At 50.2% G+C, this 17,787-nt stretch overlaps 1 protein-coding gene across 1 annotated transcript in view; it reads right to left on the bottom strand.

Annotated features, from left to right (window-relative positions):
* Positions 1-9,226, bottom strand: part of LOC147666659 (SEC23-interacting protein-like) — a 257,834-nt gene extending 248,608 nt beyond the window's left edge. The window contains exon 1 of the mRNA XM_086948989.1: positions 9,042-9,226. Within this exon, the coding sequence (XP_086805115.1) occupies positions 9,042-9,162 (121 nt within the window). The 5' untranslated portion in view covers positions 9,163-9,226. The remainder of the gene's footprint in view (positions 1-9,041) is intronic.
* Between the last annotated feature and the right edge of the window lie 8,561 nt (positions 9,227-17,787).

Below are 17,787 nucleotides of genomic sequence, written 5' to 3'. Positions count from 1 at the left end.
CTTCACAAATACGGGCTCCGCGATGCGCCTGACTGTGACCACTGCAGAGCCCCAGAGGTTGATTTCCTACACCAATCATGGCTCTTCCCACCAATAGCAAACTACTGTATACAGATCTTTGCATAACTATAGGCGATAACGCAGGTAGACCTAAGCCCAGACCCGCTACTAGCACTCCTAGGTTATTAAAAAAAAAAGACAGAAACCCATTTGGCGCTTGGTAGACATGGCACTCCTGGTCGCCAAGCGAGTATTGGCGATTCATTGGTCCAGAGGCCCCCCCTCATTGAAACAATGGTCCAGGGTTATGTTGTATTGGAACACGCAAACGGAAACCTACAGTGAACTCCTCCCCCCTAGAAATCGCCCAAATAACTTTTGAAGCCTATATGCCACTTACATTGAGACTCGAACCTCAGTGCAAACAGTAACACCTCCATTGGCAGAGGGAAATCCACAGACACAAATGACATAAATGCCGTACCTCAAGGATGTATGCATAAGACGAAAAAAAAGTGATGCAACTGCTAAATGCAGTGGCGATATTGAAAGAATGACCTTGCTGTATTATGAAAATTACACGTATCGATCAGTCAGTATTGTAAGATCTGATTGTTTGTTGTGACCTGCCGTCATGATGGAGTATCAATTAAACTTTGATCGGAAGGAACGTTTATGATGATTATGACTATCTTTTCAGCGTTATTATATTTTATAGGAATTGATTTTATTTCTGCTATGTTTTTATGTTAATGATTTGTCTGTATTGTATTATTGAAATGGGTCAAATAAAATAATAACATTTAAAAAACTCTCAGATTGCATTAGGAATTTTAAATGATTTTAATTTAGATCACAGGCCCGGACAAAGGACTGACCGTGACCAGGCTAGTTCGCCCCCACTGCTGCCTGCCTGCTACCTGCCAGTTAGCCTCCACGCTTCCAGTATTTTGCCGCTTCGGACGACCCAGCCGCCGCTGATCCGCCCGCCCCAGACTCTTCCCGCCGCTGCCTCCCTGCGACCGCGCCCCCCACCAGCCCATTCGCCGCCCCGCTCCTGCCACCCAGCTGCTCCTCCCTCCCGGCTCCTTAATTAAGGGGACCGCGATCCCGGAGTAGGGAGCGACCGCTGAGCCTGTCACCAGGCTAGGCCGCCCCCACTGCTGCCTGCTTGCTACCTGCCAGTTAGCCTCCACGCTTCCAGTATTTTGCCGCTTCTGACGACCCAGCCGCCGCTGATCTGCCCGCCCCAGACTCTTCCCGCCGCTGCCTCCCTGCGGCCCCGCACCCGCCAGCCCATTCGCCGCCCCGCTTCCGCCACCCAGCTGCTCCTCCCTCCCGGCTCCTTATTAATGACTTCCTCAGAGCGTCCGCGCAGCGGGCGCACACAGCGGGCGCGCCGATTGTGCGCCGAAGGCGCGCCAAAGGCAAGCCCGTCTGCGCCCATCCGCGCCTGGACCGCGCCCAGCGCCAGAAACCCTGGACCTCGAAGATGCTAACGTACCGGACGAACCTACGATGCGGCCACCCTCCACGCTTGTTTCCTTCCCAGTATAAGAATTGGCTTGGTAGTTTGGTCTGCCCTGTTCCCATGATGCACTGGGCCAGGGTCAGACTAATTTGCATATAGCCAAGTTCTGAGCTGGGATGGTGCAGTGAGCTGAAAAACGGTGATGGATCAAGCCCTGATGTTTGGACTGGGTAAGAGTGGTCTGCTTAATTCAGGCACTCTGTTCATCACCACCCCCTTTTCTGAATCATTTTTGTCCACCATAAGCGTGGAAGGGTATACTCAGATGTGAGTCCCTAGCTCATTGTTTATTTATTTATTTCTGAATTTGTAAAGCGCCTGGTTACACTGTCAGTGTGTCCCCGCGCTGTCAGAAGAGCCAGCTACTCCGTCAGTCAGAACAAGACGGGCTAGTCTTTAGGAAAGAGGAATGTTTTAAGTTTCCTGCGGAAGATGAGCTCCGATGTTTCCACTCTTAAGCTCAGGGGGAGAGAGTTCCATTTGTGTGCCGCCAAAGTACGAAAGGATCTTCCTCCCATTCTGGCTTTCTTGTGTCTGGGGACAGCGAGAAGGCCTGCTCCTAACGAGCGGAGTTGTCGGGTGGGCGTATAGGGGCAGAGAAGGTTTCGAAGGAAGGCCGGGCCCTTGCCATGTACGATCCTGTGACCAATACAAAGGACTTTGAAATCGATTCTTTCCTTGATCGGAAGCCAATGTAGTGTTTGTAGGGATTTTTTTGAGGCGGCTCTTCTGGGCAGCCGGAGGACCAGGCGAGCGGCAGCATTCTGAATTGTCTGCAGTCGCCGCCGACTAGTGGCGTTGGCACCTAGATACAGGGCATTGCCATAGTCCAGTCTTGACGTGACAAGGGCGTGGACCAGGGTCTTCCTAGATGATTCTGGGAGCAGGTCGATGGTTTTGCGGAGTTTCCGTAGAATCGAGAAGCACGTACCAGCTACCCGTCTGGTATGGTAGTCGTAGTCCAATTTTGAGTCCACCCATACTCCAAGATTCTTGACCTGATCACTAGGGGAAGGGAGGGGCCCCAAGGTCTGCGGCCACCAGGCAGATGACCAGACTGAGGGGGGTTTTCCAACAATCAGCACCTCAGTCTTGTCACCGTTAAGACGGAGGCAGTTTTTCGCCATCCATCCAGCCAACTCCTGGAGGCATGCTGAGAAGTTCGCGGCGGCTTGTTCAGCAGGTTGGGTCAGAGCGACCACCAACTGTGTGTCGTCTGCGTATGTCACTACTTCCACCCCGTAGCGTTCCGCAGTAATAGCCACGGGGGTGACATATAAATTAAAAAGGGTTGGACTGAGACTTGAGCCCTGCGGCACTCCTTGACTGAGGTCAAAGGTGTCGGAGCGTGCTCCTCCTTGCTCCACCGAGAAGCTACGGTTGGTGAGAAAAGATTCCAGCCATAACCAGGCCATGCCTGTCACCCCTCCTTTCTTCAGACACTGTAGCAACGTATGATGTGCTACAGTGTCGAAGGCTGCACTGAGGTCCAGGAGCACTAGTGCTGCCACATGACCGGCGTCCACGTGCTTCCTCAGTGCCTCAGTCGAAAAAAGGAGGGCTGATTCTGTGGAGTGGCGGGCCCGGAAGCCCGATTGGTTGGTATGCAGGAGGCCTCTGGACTCTATGTGTGCTGAGAGTTGTTGGTTAACCAGCTTTTCCGCCAGTTTAGAGAAGAAGGGTAGAAGCGAAATGGGGCGTAGGTTGCTAAGCTGGGACGCACTGATGTTGGGTTTTTTCTTAAGAGGCAGTACGACTGCCTGTTTCCACCCGTGAGGGACCTTGCCAGTGTTAAAAGAGGTAGACAATATGTGGCCAACATAAGGTGCCAGAAGAGTCATGGCGCTGGCCAGGAATTTGGCAGGGGCAGGATCGTGCGGGGAGCCTGATTTAATTCCTTTAGCAGTGGCTATCAGGAGGTCCTCCGACGGAACCTGGTATACTGTGAGGCAGTCTTCGATCTTTGCCTCCCAAGTTGCTTCTTCCTGAGGAGGAAGAAGGTTAGAGCCAGTTCTGGCATCATCAGGGAAGCTGTTGTAAATGTCGCGTACTTTTTTGTGGAAAAATTCCGCGATGGCGTTACAGGATTGTGCTGAGGTGTCGGCCTGCTCTAAAGCGGGGGGAGGTGTAGTAATCTCTTTATAGATCCTAAAGAGTTCCTTGGATGAGCAGTTAGCACTATCTATTCGATCAGCGTAGAAGGTCGCTTTAGTTTTTCTAATTTGGAAGTGGTATTCTTTTATGCTAGCTTTGTATACATCTCTTGCCTCTGGTGAGTAGTTCTTTCTCCAGGCGCGTTCGAGCCTCTTACAGGCTGCCTTGGTTTCTCTAAGAGCTGTGCTGAACCAAGGTGCAGTTTTAGTTTGTCGCTCCGGGCCCTTATTGGCCCAAGGGGCAGTGATGTCCAGGGCTTTAGTGATGTGTCCGTCCAGGGCCATGCAAGCCCTGTCAACGTCCACTCCTAAGTCTGCGGGGGAACCGTTTAGTAGGAAGTGATGTTCAAAAGAGTCCATGGAGAAACTGGCCCATTTCCTTTGTTGTTTATTGGCGCTATGGTGAGTTTTATTATGGTGAGTCATGACTAGGAAGTGAAAGGGGACTAGGAAGTGATCGGTCCACAGCAAAGGAATGGGAATGTCCTGCTTCAGATCCTCCAAATTATTAAAAATGGGGTCAAGTAGGTGCCCCTGACGATGAGTCGGGAGGAGGGAGGCAGTTTCTAATTGTAAGGTTTGCAGCTCTTGGCGCAATTCTTGAGCAGCTGAATTGTTGAGGTCTTCGAAGTGGAGATTAAGATCCCCTAGTACAAGGAACTTCCTGTATCTCATAGCCGATGGGGTGACGTTCTGGAGGAGACTTTCCGCGAAGTTTCTGCTACCTCCCGGGGGTCTATAGATTAGTAGGCCTTTAATGACCGTATTTTTGTCGATACCGATGGAGAAGGCTCCAGTTTCGCTATCTGTTATATTAGCTGGTTCGAGGGAGCATGTCATATTCATTCTATAGATTATGGCAATGCCACCTCCCCTTCCCTTAGGTCTATCCTGCCTGCAAATTGCATATCCAGGGGGCAGGGCCTCCCTGACTTCAGGGTCTGAGTCTTCGTCCAGCCAAGTTTCAGTGAGGCATAGTATGTCCCATTTGTTGTCTGTTATAAGGCCAAATACTTCTAGTTTATGCTTTTTGAGGGAGCGACAATTAAGCAGAGCACCACTGATTTTCCTACTGTGCTCTGGTTGGGCGTTGCCGTTGGGCTTACTTGCTTTGGGATGTTTATTGAAGATGAAGCCACAGTGTTCGCAAGGATTTGTAGGACTACGCATACTGAGATCAATACTGTGCTCACATACCTTTAGGTATTTGTTGCGAAGGCTGAGGAGCTCCTCTTTATCGTATCGATTATCTGGGAGGTGAGGACCAGGGGGACCAGGGGGTCCATCAGGATTCAAGCAAGCCGGGCCGAAGACGGCTGAAATGCCAGAAACCAGTCCCCGGTAGCTTGTTTCCTTCCCAGTATAAGAATTGGCTTGGTAGTTTGGTCTGCCCTGTTCCCATGATGCACTGGGCCAGGGTCAGACTAATTTGCATATAGCCAAGTTCTGAGCTGGGATGGTGCAGTGAGCTGAAAAACGGTGATGGATCAAGCCCTGATGTTTGGACTGGGTAAGAGTGGTCTGCTTAATTCAGGCACTCTGTTCATCACCACCCCCTTTTCTGAATCACCCTCCACGCACTAAACACCGGCCGGAACCCCACCTGCTACCTGGCCACCCCGAAACGCACCCACGGACCCTTCACTTGCCAGGAGTGCAAATTCATCTGCGTCTGCACAGGACCAGCACCCGCCAAACCTACCACCAGCAAGAATCACCTCAAGTGCTTTGTGCTCGACACCCGCTCCGTCCACAAGCACGCAGTTGAACTCTGGAACCTCCTAGACACAACAGCACCGGACGTCGCCTTCCTCTCGGAAACCTGGATGAACGCCTCCTCAGCCCCCGACATCGCCATAGCCATCCCGGAGGGCTACAAGATCACCCGGAGGGACCGCATCAACCAAACTGGAGGAGGCATCGCCATCGTCCACAGACAGACCATCCGCATCACCACCAACTCAGATGACACCCTCACCACCGCCGAACACCTGCACTTCCAGATTCACACCGACCCCAAGACTACCCTCAGAGGCACCCTAATCTACAGACCCCCAGGCCCACGCACTCAATTCAGCGAAGACATCGCAGACTTCGCAAGCCCTCGCCTTCCCAGACTACATCCTCTTAGGAGACCTCAACTTCCACCTGCAGTACAACAATGACATCAATAGCACCACCCTGCTGGACAACCTCGCAAACCTCGGACTCAAGCAACTGGTGAACACCCTCATTCACTACGCCGGCCACACGCCTGACCCAGTCTTCTCCTCCAGCAAGCACATCTCCTTCAGCCACTCCACCGGACTCCACTGGATAGACCACAGCTGCGTCCACTTCACCTTCAAGAAAACCACTACCCACCACCACCCGCAACAAGCCCCCCGCAGATGCTGGAGCAAGATCACCGAAGACCAGCTCACCACCTCCCTCAGCCAGAACTCTCCCACCATCACGACGGACCCCACCGAAGCAGCTCGCAACCGCGCACAGTGGATCACCAACTGCGCCGACAAACTCGCACCACTGAAGAAACCACCCAGCGGGCCCCACAGCAAGAACGCCTCATGGTTCACGGACGACCTCATAAACTCCAAAAAACCATGCCGCTCCCTGAAGAAATCCTGGCGCCAGAACCAGACAACAGAGAACATGACAGCCCTCAAGAATGCCACCTGCAAGCACCACCAACTGATCCGGACCGCCAAGAGAACCACCTACAAACAGCGCCTGGACAACATCACCCACAACAGCAAGGAACTCTTCAACATCGTCAAAGAGCTCTCCAAACCCAGCGTCAGCAACAACGACATTACACCTTCGCAAGACCTCTGCGATTCACTCGCCTCGTTCTTTCACCGCAAGATCGCCAACATACACGACAGCTTCGGCGCACAGACCAACGACCCAACCACCGAACCAGCGCACCCAACCGCCACCCTCTGCACCTGGAACCCGGTCAGCACCGAAGACACCGCACGCACTATGAACACCATCCACTCCGGCTCCCCTATCGACCCATGCCCACACCACATCTTCAACCAAGCCGACTCCATCATCGCACCACAACTCTGCAACGTCATCAACGGCTCCTTCGCATCAGCCACCTTCCCAGAGAGCTGGAGGCATGCCGAACTCAGCGCCCTCCTGAAAAAACCCACCGCGGACCCCACGGACCTCAAGAACTTCCGACCCATCTCGCTCCTCCCGTTTCCTGCCAAAGTCATCGAGAAGACTGTCAACAAACAACTCTCCGCCTTCCTCGAGACAAACGGATCCCTCGACCCATCACAGTCCGGCTTTCGAGCCAACCACAGCACCGAGACCGCCCTCATCGCAGCCACCAACGACATCAGGTCTATGCTCGACAACGGGGAAAACGCCGCACTCATCCTCCTGGACCTCTCAGCAGCCTTCGACACGGTATGTCACCACACCCTGATACAACGCCTCAGCGACACCGGAATCCAAGGCGCGGCCTTAGAATGGATTATCTTGTTCCTCGCCGGCAGAACCCAGAGAGTCTGCCTCCCCCCGTTTCGGTCAGCAGCTACCGAAGTCATCTGTGGCGTCCCACAAGGATCCTCGCTCAGCCCCACCCTCTTCAACGTCTACATGAGCCCCCTTTCAGCCATCGCACGCAAACACAACCTCAACCTCATCTCCTATGCCGACGACACACAGTTGATACTCTCCCTCACCAATGACCCCGTCACCGCCAGAGCCAGCCTCCAAGAAGGAATGAAGGACGTCGCGGAATGGATGAAGCTCAGCCGTCTGAAGCTGAACTCAGACAAAACGTAAGTCCTCATCCTTGGACCCTCGCCCTCCGCCTAGGACGACTCCTGGTGGCCACCTGCCCTGGGCCCCGCACCCAAGCCAACGGACCACGCACGCAACCTGGGCTTCATCCTGGACTCTTCCCTTACGATGACCAAGCAAGTCAACGCCGTCTCATCGTCCTGTTTCAACACCCTGCGCATGCTCCGAAAAATCTTCCGATGGATCCCCACCGCAACCAGGAAGGCGGTCACCAGGCCCTCGTCACCGGCCGCCTGGACTACAGAAACACCCTCTACGCCTGGACCACAGCCAAGCTCCAGAACAGACTACAGCGCGTCCAGAACGCCTCGGCAAGACTCATCTTGGACATCCCCGCCACAGCCATATCTCTGCCCATCTGAAGAACCTGCACTGGCTCCCCATCAGCAAGAGAATCACATTCCGACTCCTCACTCACGCACACAAGGCTCCCTACGACGCGTGCTCAAGGTACCTCAACAACCGCCTCACATTCTACACGCCTACCTGCCAGCTCCACTCTGCCAGCCTCGCCACCATCCCACGTATTTGCAAAACCAACCCCGAAGGAAGATCCTTCTCCTACCTGGCAGCCAAGACATGGAACTCCCTGCCCACCCACCTCCGGCTGACACAGGACCATCTCGCCTTCAGGAAGCAACTCAAGACCTGGTTGTTCGAGCAGTAGCGACCCCCCCCCTAACGGGTGAGTAGCACGCACTACAAATTCCTTGATTGATTGATTAATCAATTCGGGATAGCAACTGAACTCTGGTGAAATACATTCCTGTCACCTAAGCATTTTTACAAAACACAGCTTTGGCTTCAAGGCCCATAGATAAGACAGAGACAAACTTGAACCCTAGGCTTACCACCTATGGAACTGGGCAATTGCTGAGGGCCCGAGATCTTCTTTTCCTCATACTGCCACCATCTCTATCTGTTGCGAGTTCAATATAAAACAGTTGCTCTCCATTGAATTTTGCACGTGAAGTATAGAAGCTATAAAACATCAGGTAACAGCTCCTTCAAATTTTTGAAGATAGTGGTCGTACTAACGCCCCCCCCCTCCCCCCCCCAAAAAAAACTCGCTGGTATGTATGCACCTGATCTCAAGTCCCTCCACTGCAATGACAACAACTTCCTCCTAACCCACTGACGCCTCATAGGCATCCATAGACTACCAGTGGTTATGCATATACCTCTTAATCTCTCAAAATGCGTCATTTTTCTTCACCAAGTCCCGCAGTGCCCTAGGTTTTCCAAGGTCCACCCCATCGGCTATAGTGTGCTCCAGACTTCTCTCCCTACATCGATAGAAAGTTCCTGAATACTATAAACTCTCACTCCAACTGAATGAGCTTGATGTTAGTAAGCCAGAAAGGTGCACCCCCTCGCCTAACCATAACACCCTTAATCGTACGACACAAAATCCGCAGTGGTAAGCCACCGAGGACGTCACTGATACCCATTAATAAGGTCTGAATGAATGTGTTGCCCCCGCTCACTAATCTCTTCTCCCGTCTCCCTTTCTACCCATGCCTTTCCAGGCTCACCTGAGACGAGACCCGCACGACTCACGGGGATGAAAGGCACGCTGAAGCTGAGGTCGGGGGGCCCAGAGCTGAAGAGCAAATTAGTGCCGCCAGGGGGGACGCCTGCTCTCCGGTCCGCCATGGCTGCCCTCCTGACTGCAGCAAATATTCCACGTCTCCCTCAGACAGTATCACAACCAGGAACCGGATTCAGCCCGGGAAACGCCCATTCACATCACACCAACCAATCAGAACCTTACGATTGAGGCCGTTTCCAAAGCATCTGTCGGAACAAGCGTTACAAGCCTCGCTTTCAGGGAGCTGTCAAAAAGAAAAGAGAAACTAAACGGAGGCCGTAGAAACAAAAGGAAAGACAAGTAAATAGAAAGGAATGACTTGGATAGATCAAAAGTTTTATCAAGGAGTTCTCTTTTTTGAACTAGCCTAGACACAGATTTAAATATGCGTTAAATCAACAGACCTACTGTGAACATTGTCAATACTTACAATGGCCCACGGGTCACTCCATTGCTTCCCTTTGTTTGGCTTTTATTTCATTTTATTTAATGCATTTTTATAAAGCGTAGACTTTACCCGAAGGTGTCCGAGCACTGTACAATAGAACCAGTTACGTTACATGAGAGCAATGTTACAAAAATGGAAACAAACAAAAATAGCAGGCCATAAAATCAAAACAACGCAGGCAAAAGGAACACAATATGAAACACAGCAAGCACAGAATGTACAAACAAAAATATAAATATATATGACAAATTTACAATGACTAAAGAACTTCCTGGCTGGGTCTGAGAAGGAAGGAATTAGTTCTGAAAGTGTCTTTGGAATAGAAGAGATTTGAGGTCCGCTTTGAAGATCTGGATGGAGGTGATGGCACGGAGCAAAGGAGGAAGTGTATTCTAGATTCCATCCAGTATTGAACAGGAGGCGGGGAGAGAGAGCTAGATATGAGGAGGAATTCCGTTTTGGAGGGATTGAGAATGAGTTGGTGAACTAACATCCAGTTGTGAATAGAGTTGAGAGTAGAGTTGAGTAGTGAGAGATCATGAGAGGAAGACACCTTGAGGTAGATTTGGGTGTCATCCGCATAGAGATGGTAGAGGATTCCAGATTTGCTTAGGAGGTTCCCTAGTGGTTCCAGATAGAGATTAAACAGAGTGGGAGCAAGGATAGAGCCTTGAGGGACGCCTTGACCAACCACCAGTGGAGACGAGAGAGTGTTTGCAATCTTGATAATTTGGGATCTGTCCGAGAGAATGACACAAACCATTTGAGTACTGTGCCTTCCATGTCCATTCTCTGTTGAGGAGTGTTAAGGAGGGTGTTGTGATTAACAGTGTCAAAGGCTGCAGAGAGGTCCAGAAGAATCATTAGACACGATTCGCTCGAATCGAATATATGAAGCGCATCATCGATCACTCGCAGCAGGGCTGTTTCAGTGCTGCAATTTTGAATAAAGCCAGACTGGAACAGTCAAGGAGATTATTGTCCATAATGTGTTGGGAAAGTTGTTTTGCAATGCATTTTTCTGTGATCTTTGAAAGAAAAGGGAGATTGGTGATAGGGCGGAAGTTATTGAGGTTGTTTGCATCTGCAGAGTTTTTTTTTAGAAGGGGGTAACCTGTCCTGTTTTGAGCACAACTGGGAGGGATCCTTGACTGAGGAAGAGATTAATTACCCTGGTCCAATAGGAGAGAGTGTTGGTATAGAAATCAATGGAGATGGCACTGGGTATGGGGTCAGAAGAATGGTTGGATGGTTTGGTTTCGAGAATGCATTTGAGGAGATCATCTTCCGAGATGGCGGCAAAGTTCTGCCACGTCACTAAGGATTTTCGCTCCTCAATGAGGGTGGGGTGGGTGACCTGTTCCACCAGTGATTTTACCTTTTGATCAAAGAATATAGCAAACTCAGTTGCTTTCTTCGAAGCAGCCTCAGGTTTGATGGTTTGGGGAGAACAATTTGGGTTTTTGATGAGGTCAAAAAGTTTTTGGGGTCTGTTTTTAGCTGAAACGAGGAGGGATCTGAAATGTGATGTTTTTCCCTGGAAGATATGCTTGTGGTATTTGGATCTTGCTGAAAGTAAAAGAGAGAGGTTGGAGGTGGATGGAGATTCTCTCCAATGTTTCTCCAAGATTCTAAGGTTTTTCCTTTCGTCACAGAGAGCTTAATTGAACCAAGGAGCTGAAGGGGTGGGTCTTTCCCTTTTGCTTTGGAGTGGAGCAACCTTGTCGATTTCGAATGGGGAGTGAGATCGTTGACATCCGTATTGGGGTCTAGAATAGGAAGTGAACGCATAGCAGAATCACATAGAGTCCCAAGATCAATGTTTTTTGTGTTGCGGCACCAAGTAGAGGCTCTTTTAGGTTAGCCGAGAGTTATAATGTGCAAGAGGTGAAAACGGACGGGAATGAGGAAATGTTCTGACCAGTCTACACGGATGGTGGGAGCAGTGGTAAGCTGGTCTGATTTCGAAATAACAAGGTCCAGAATTGAGCCCTTGGCGTGTGTAATTTCTGAGCAGTGTTGGACATGATCATTAGCTGTGAGAAAGGTTGCAAGCTTGTTGGCAGCCGAGTCTTCCACGGAGCCCCAGTGGAGATTAAAATCACCTAGGAAGATCTGCTTGTCGCTTTGTGAATATTGGTCACTAATGTGGTGGATGAGTTCCTCCATGAAGGAAGAGCAATTACCGGGAGGGTGGTAGATGGCATGGAACCTGAAGGGTGAGCCCTGATGAAATTGGAGTTCTAGGGAAAGGCATTCAAAAGTGCGTAAGAGGATGGTGGGAAAGGCCTTGATTTGAAGGGAGTTTCTGAAGCTAATCGCAACACCTCCCCCTATCTTGTCTGTTCTGTCGTTTCTGAGGATAGAATAGTCAGTAGGTATCAAAAGATCAAATGAAGTGTGAGAGGAGTCATTAAACTAGGTGAGAAAGAGCATGTTGAGATTGTGGTGGGTGATGGTCTCAGAGATTTCCAGTTTGTGTTTGGTTGCAGATCTGCAGTTATAGAGCATACAATGAAGCTCTGACGCAACTGTTTTAGTGATGTGAGTGTCTTGACTGATAAGGAAAATATGGATTAGATTATTGAATGAGGGTGCCCGTTGAGGGGGAGGCTGGTAAGTTCTGACGGAAGAGATGGTCTGAATGGTAAATTGAGTAGAATTGTAAGGAGAGGCGAGTGAAGGGGAATTGACATTGGTAGTCTTGTAGCTAGCCAGTAAGTTGGTGATGTCTGTGGAGGACAGACTGTGGTTGGCTTTATTGGCTTTATTGCGGCGCAGGAGCAAGGAACTCCTCGGGAGGTTATTCGGGGAGGGGAATATCTTAGCACTTAAGAGTGAAATGGATGCTTCAAGCTTGGAAATGGAAGAGATGAGAGAATCAAGTTTAGTTTCTAGAGAGAGGTGAGCTGAGCACGGAGTGAAGGGTGGCTCAATGGTTAAGGGAGGGAGTGGCCTAGGTGAAGGAAAACAGGGGGATGTGGGGGACGGGGGGAGTGTTGGGGTGCGAGGGTCGAAGGTGGGGGAGGAAGTGAAGTAGGTGAAGGAGGACAGCCAAATGTGGCTATATTTTAGTTTTCTCCCACCGAAAGTTACCAACCCGTCAATATAAGGGACTAGAGAAAATAAATTACCCGCCTTTATTTTTCAAAACCTCCGTCTTTTTCGTGTTTACAAATTGACAAGTATGATTCTTGTTACTTGCATTTGCTTGCTAGTTAGTCAATAACTTTCCTTCCATATCTTGTATTTGTCCTTTACCTATAGCCAGAGTCGGCCTTTGCTAGGATAGCGCCTTGGGTGGAAAGAAATTTGGCGGCCTCGCTGCCGTCGATGATTAAAATGAGGCACCAGGGAGCCACTTTTGTGTTCAGATCAGTCCCTTGCTGATAACATCAGAGTTGTGACTGGCCTCTAAACACATATATCTCTGCACCTCCAATAACTACATGAATCATTCACAAATTAACTGGTCATGCTGGTGCCAAGTTGTTTGTTGGGGGTGGAGGAGCCGAGGGTTGTGTGGCAGGAGGGGGTGTGAGGGAGAGAAGAAAGCAGGTTGCTAAAACCTGGTGGAGTCAGGTGACATGGACTCTGTTGTCAACATCATCTTAGTGCAGACAGCTCCCTCCCTCTCAAGACTCGCACCCTGGGCCTAGGCCCAGCTCGCCCATGCCAAAAGCCAGCCATGCCTATAGCATAGCTTTTTCGTCATCCTTTTGATTGGATGAATGTTCTTACATTAAGGGAACTACATGTTAGGTCTCAGTTTAGACAGGGCAACTAGTTCTTTCTGCCCACCTGACCGGGTTGCAACTGGCATGACCTGTATTTTAATGTCGCCGCCGGTACAAAAATTAGGAAAGTCACGAGAAGACTTTATTTATTCCCCTTATCAGTGCATACATCAAATGAAATGTGCTCTAGAACTGCATTAAAGGTACCAGACTGATAAGTTAAGTAAACTACAACAGAAAGATCATGTTACAAACTAACACAGTTGACTTTATATAAAGTTCTATTTATGTCCCTGCCTTTGCAGACTCGTAAAACATGAACTAATGGCTGTTGTCTTTCTTTTGGAAGGGAGGCAGCCCTAGGAGTAGCAGTCAGACACACCTATTGTTCACAATATACATACAGTCGGCACTGCCTAATACCTCCTCCTAAGAGGTTTGGTGGAGGAGGTATTAGGCAGTGCCGATACATGGCCTAATGGTTTGCAATGTCCCAGATTTTTGTCCTTTTTATTTCTCCTTATTTGGGGAAATGACATTTGTTATACGATGTATTAATTAAAAATTTGCAAAAATTCGTGACAAGAATTTTCAATTCTATTAAGGACACGGAGGCGAGGATTATGCTTTCTCAATTTCTTTACTACAAACAGCAGCCAATAGGAACACAGTAAAGAAACGAAAAACTACAAATCCCATGAGCACTTAGGCAACCATAGAGAGCATATCCCTATATAAAGAACCATAGAGGGCAAGACTTCCTCTTTCTTTGTCCAGTAAAATAAATAAGTCAATGAAAAGTCAATTCACGTGGAACCGAAGAACAGCCTGGAGGAAACATCCGAAGGCAACAGGAGAAAGATCATCAGGCGACATCCCAAGAAAACCGAGGAGCAGGAGACTGGAGCAGGCAGAACTCCACAGATCCAGAATGCGAAAAGCCGGAACCAAGGCAGGAGAAAACTGAAGGATCTCACTTCTGGTCAGAACCTAAAAGAAAATCAGAGCCGTAATACACCATCCCAGTACCATGGAAGGTAAAATACAAAGGGTAGGGAAATAGTGCAAGAAAAACATGTCACAATGCCATAGCAATGAGAAAAATACATGATACATGCAGTAAACTACATTTGGGTGGGATAATCCTCGCCTCCGTGTCCTTAATAGAATTGAAAATTCTTGTCACGAATGTTTGCAAATTTTTAATTCTATGGCAGGACAGGAGGCTCAGATTATGCTTGTTCAAAGCTGATCCACCACAACAGAAGCAATATCCACAATGGGTTTGAAATAAAACATTTTAAACACAGTATCGGAAGACCAATCAGCGGCCTTCATAATGTCTGTCAAACTCACACCAACAGTAAACGCCTTAGAGGCCATGGCACCCCGAGCGGAATGAGCCCCGAAAATGGAGATATCAATTCCAGCCTCAGACATAAGCCAACGTACCCAACGGGCCAGGGTAGCCGGCGCCACAGGCTTAAAAGGCTTCTGCAAAGCAATCAGCAACTGACCAGACAAATCTTGTCGAAAAGGAGCAGTACTTACCGCATAATCCTTTATGCATTGGCCACACATAACTGTGGATTCTGAGGAAAAGCTGGATATGTCACAGAAAACATGTTACTTTTGGTGCGCCGGGAAATTGTAAAAGTGACCCCATCAGGAGAAAACGAACGCCCCGCGAGGTCCAACGCTCGTACATCTGAAATGCGTTCACAAGACACCAAACAAAGTAGCATCGTCAACTTCGCTGAAAGTTGCTTACGAGACAAGGAAGAGTTGTGAGGCCAAGCCTTCAGAAAACGTAAGACAACGGAGACATCCCAAAGAGCCACATACTTTGGACAAGGCGGTTTAACTAGCCGAATGCCACGAAGCAATTTAGAAATCAAGGGATGCTCCCCAATAGGCTTCCCGTCAACAAAATCGTGGCCCGCAGAAACAGCGGAGCGAAAGGAATTGACTGTCCTATAAGCAGAACCAGAAGACGCTATGGAGGCAAGAAAATTAACTACTAAAGTAACATCCGCTGAAGCGGGATCCAAGTTCCGTTCAGAACACCAACCACACCATCCTCGCCAAGCTGATGCATAACGCTTGTGCGTGTTGGGGGCCCAAGCCTCATCGATAAATCGTGTTGCGTCTCCAGATAAGCCAGGTACTTTCCAGCGTTCCCCGAAAGGCGCCACGCCACAAGCCAGAGCTGACCTGACAGAACCAGAGGATGTGGGTGGAGCAGAGGATCCAACAATAAGTTCCACTTCTGTGGAAGCAGGAACGGCGTCGAGCAACTCATCTCCAGAAGATCCGGAAACCATGCCTGAGTCCTCCAAAGAGGAGCTATCAGAATGACCTCCGACTGGAAGTGCTTTGTTCGAGCCATGACTCGCGGAACCATCGCGAATGGGGGAAACGCATAGCAAAGATGAGGGGGCCAAGTCTGTAGAAAGGCATCCGTGGCCAGAACCTCCGGATCCGGACGCCAGCTGTAAAACCTGGGCAACTGGGCATTAAGGCGAGAGGCGAAAAGATCGATCCAAGGCCAACCCCAGAGGCGAGACAGGTTCCGAAACACACAGGGATGAAGTTGCCAATCGCTGAAATCCAGCAGATGGCGAGAGTTCTAATCGGCCACCTGATTCTGGCGACCCGGAGAGATACTCTGCAATAAGAGTGATCTTCCTCTGAAGGCAGAAGTGCCAGAAGTCCTTCGCAATTTCGGCCAAGAGCTTCGACCTCGTCCCTCCTAGTTTGTTCACATACCTCACCGCTGAGATGTTGTCCATGCGGAGCAGTATGCAACAGCTGGTGGCCTGAGGAGCAAGACTGCGGATCGCAAACGATCCCGCCAGGAGCTCCAGACAATTGATGTGAAGACTCAGTTCGTCTTGTGACCAACGGCCGCCCATTGACACAGACCCGCACCGGGCTCCCCAGCCCCAAAGACTCGCATCCGATTCCAGCACCACATCCGGAGTCGAGCCGAACAGGGCTTTCCCGTTCCAAGCCTCCATGTGGTCGAGCCACCACATCATCTCCGACTTCGCGTCTGGGGAGAGAGGAACAAGATTGGAATAGTGAAGACCCTTCTGCAAGTGCCTGATCTTGAGACGTTGCAGGGCCCGATAATGCAAGGGACCCGGAAAGATCACTTGAATGGATGAAGCCAACAGTCCGACAATCCGAGCGATCGTATTACACTCTGTGCGGACAACAGTAACGTCAACTCCCTCTTGATAGACCTGACTTTCTGGGAGGGCAAGAGCAGTTGACCGAGTCGACTAGGAAACCCAGGAACTCGATCGACTGAGAGGGATGTAAAAGAGATTTTTGAGGATTCACTAGAAACCCTAGAGACTGCAAGAGGTCGACCGTCCATGCTAAGTGGGTCTGCAGTTGGACAGGACACTGAGCCATCAACAAAATGTCGTCTAGGTACACGATCAGACGCACCCCGCGTGCCCTCAGCGATTCAATGACTGGTCTCAAGAGCTTCGTGAAGCACCACGGAGCGGACGAGAGACCGAACGGGAGAACCGTGTACTCGAACCACGTCCCTAACCACTGGAATTGGAGGAAACGGCGATGAGGCGGAAAGATGGGGATGGACAGGTAAGCGTCCTTCAAATCTAGGCAAACCATCCAGTCGCCTTTGCGAAGGAGATCCCTGAGAAGATGGATGCCCTCCATCTTGAAGTGGCGATAGAACACTCCGTTGTTGAACTCTTTGAGGTTGAGCACCAGACGAGAACCTCCCTCTTTCTTCTCCACCAGGAACACATTGCTGACGAACCCCTGAGGATGCAGAGAAGTCCGCACAATGGCTCCCTTTTTCAGAAGGGACTCGATTTCCGTGGAGATGATGGCCTGATCTCGTTGGGAAAAAACAAGGGGAGAAGGGACGAGAGGTTGATGGGGAGGATGGTAAAACTCTATGTAGTAACCTTGAACTGTCTATAACACCCAGGCATTGCTGGAGATCGTACGCCAATTGGGAAGGAAAAATTGCACTCTGCCCCCCAGGACAACTGTATCGTAAGGAATCAGGGTCACCTGTGTTAGCGAAATCTTGACGTCCTCCCTGTTGTCCGCCATAACCGCCTTTAGAGGCCTGCCCATGGCCTTTGCGGGAGGGGTAGAAATTGGTTTTGGAACTGGAATAGGAAGACTGCTGACCTCCTCCCTGCTTGGACTGACTGCCACGTTGCTGGCCTGAACCACGGCCGAACGAACGTCCCTTGGAGCGTCCGGCCCTGCCAAAAACCGGGCGGAACGCCCTGCGCAGCGAAGATTGCACCTTATCCAGGCCACTGAACGTAGAGACGAACTTCGTCAGATCCTTGAGGAATGGTTGACCAAACTGAAGGCCCTGGGCAAGGGGCCCTGACTCTGAAGAAGCCAGTTCCGTTAGACGTGGGTCCATTTTAAGAAGAATGGAACGGCGACGCTCCGTTGAAAGAGCACAATTCGCATTTCCCAACTGGCAAATAGCCCTCTGG

This window comes from Lissotriton vulgaris, unplaced genomic scaffold, assembly GCF_964263255.1.
Source record: "Lissotriton vulgaris unplaced genomic scaffold, aLisVul1.2 SCAFFOLD_750, whole genome shotgun sequence".
Classification (NCBI taxonomy): Eukaryota; Metazoa; Chordata; class Amphibia; order Caudata; family Salamandridae; genus Lissotriton; species Lissotriton vulgaris.
This window is presented reverse-complemented; position numbering and strand designations above follow the sequence as displayed.